Raw genomic sequence first — 1,518 nt, forward strand, 5'->3', positions numbered from 1 at the left:
AGCTCTAGCTTAAATTCTCTTACTTACACGTTTTTGAATGAGAAAAATAGTGACAATGATTTATTTTTTAATTTATTTGTATTTTGCTTGAAGATTGAAAGCCTCTAGACTTGTCATGTAACCACTTTCTGGATGACATTAGTTCCACTTACTACTCAAATTACTAGATTCTTCCCCAGCCAGTGCAAAATCCATATGGCCATATTTAAATCCCCCATGAAGTTTCTGCATTCCTCGACATCATAGGGGCCAATCTGAAATTTTTTCTTGTCAACATAATATCATCATTGTAGTGTGCCTGATCATACCCTAGAGATTTTTTAAATCTTGGCCTTTGAAATGCTACTCCTGTGTATTTTGAGGGTCAAATTTTGCTGGTTAAGACTATCTCATTTGGTGCAAAATTGATACCTTGATACCTTGATACCGTCTACAGTCGAGTAAGGCTTCTTCCGCTGTTGTGGACTGGTCTTAGACGCCTTCTTCGTACTTCAGGTGCTCCCAGTGTCGATCCAATCTCGTTTTAAACTGGTTGACTGTTTCACTGGATACTACAGTCGGCGGCAGCGAATTCCAGTCTTTGATGACCCTCACACTGAATACATGCTGTCTACTCCTTGACTTGGCCAATGGTACCTTCAACTTGAAGTTGTGGCCTCTTGTTGTACCCCCTGCTAACTCAAAGAAGTTGTCTGCTTGTACCCTTTCCTGCCCAGTCAGGAACTTGAACACCTGAATCATATCTCCCCTTCTTCTTCTATATCCCAGGGACGGTAGTCTAAGCCTCTTTAGTCTCTCACTGTAGGGGAGCTCCCTGAGCCCAGACACTAGTTTTGTAGCTCTTCTCTGCACCGCCTCCACTTTCTGCTGGTCGAGGGAGTAGTGGGGTCCCCAGATTACATTCCCATATTCCAGGTGGGGGCGTACCATGGTCTTGAAGAGTGTAGGGACTGTGTCTTTGTTACACAAGAGTTTCATTATTCTTCATTTTGCCCACTCCACTCAAAGCAGACTGACTCAAAGATGGTGGAGTAGGCAAAATTTTTGTCAGTGATGACCGGGAAATTTGGCTAGAACACTGTCAAAGAAATCCTGACATCTTATTCCCATGGAACAAGGACACAAGAACGAAAGATCTACTCTACTCTACTCTACTCATAATATAATGTCCTTACATGGAATTCTCTCGGAAAATCCCGAACTAGACGACTGAAAATGGCCCAAAATCGAGAAAATAGTAATGTTGCTTCAGGGGACCCACGAACCTTGTATATTTACGGCACAAATATCGGGAAAAAAGCGACGTACTTGTGTTCAGCGATAGCCTGACAGCGACGAAGGGATGTCTCCGCGACAGTTTGGTGCAACCCTGAACTTTCAAAATAATCCCATTGTAGAGAAATTCAACGTGATTCTGGGGTAGGAAAATCGCTACCTAAAATCGCTACCTATTAAAGGTCTCATACCGCAATTACTCCGCACTTGTCTAAAAGAGTCCGGACCAAAAAATGATTGTGC

The 1,518-nt window shown here is 42.8% G+C and overlaps 1 protein-coding gene across 1 annotated transcript; it reads right to left on the reverse strand.

The window, feature by feature from the left end:
* Positions 1-471: 471 nt before the first annotated feature.
* LOC109483174 lies at positions 472-930 on the reverse strand. The gene has a single exon (XM_019786159.1). It carries the CDS (start codon positions 928-930, stop codon positions 472-474), a length of 459 nt encoding a protein of 152 aa, XP_019641718.1.
* Between the last annotated feature and the right edge of the window lie 588 nt (positions 931-1,518).

The sequence above is a fragment of the Branchiostoma belcheri genome, unplaced genomic scaffold (genome assembly GCF_001625305.1).
Source record: "Branchiostoma belcheri isolate BF01 breed outbred unplaced genomic scaffold, Haploidv18h27 scaffold626, whole genome shotgun sequence".
Lineage (NCBI taxonomy): Eukaryota > Metazoa > Chordata > Leptocardii > Amphioxiformes > Branchiostomatidae > Branchiostoma > Branchiostoma belcheri.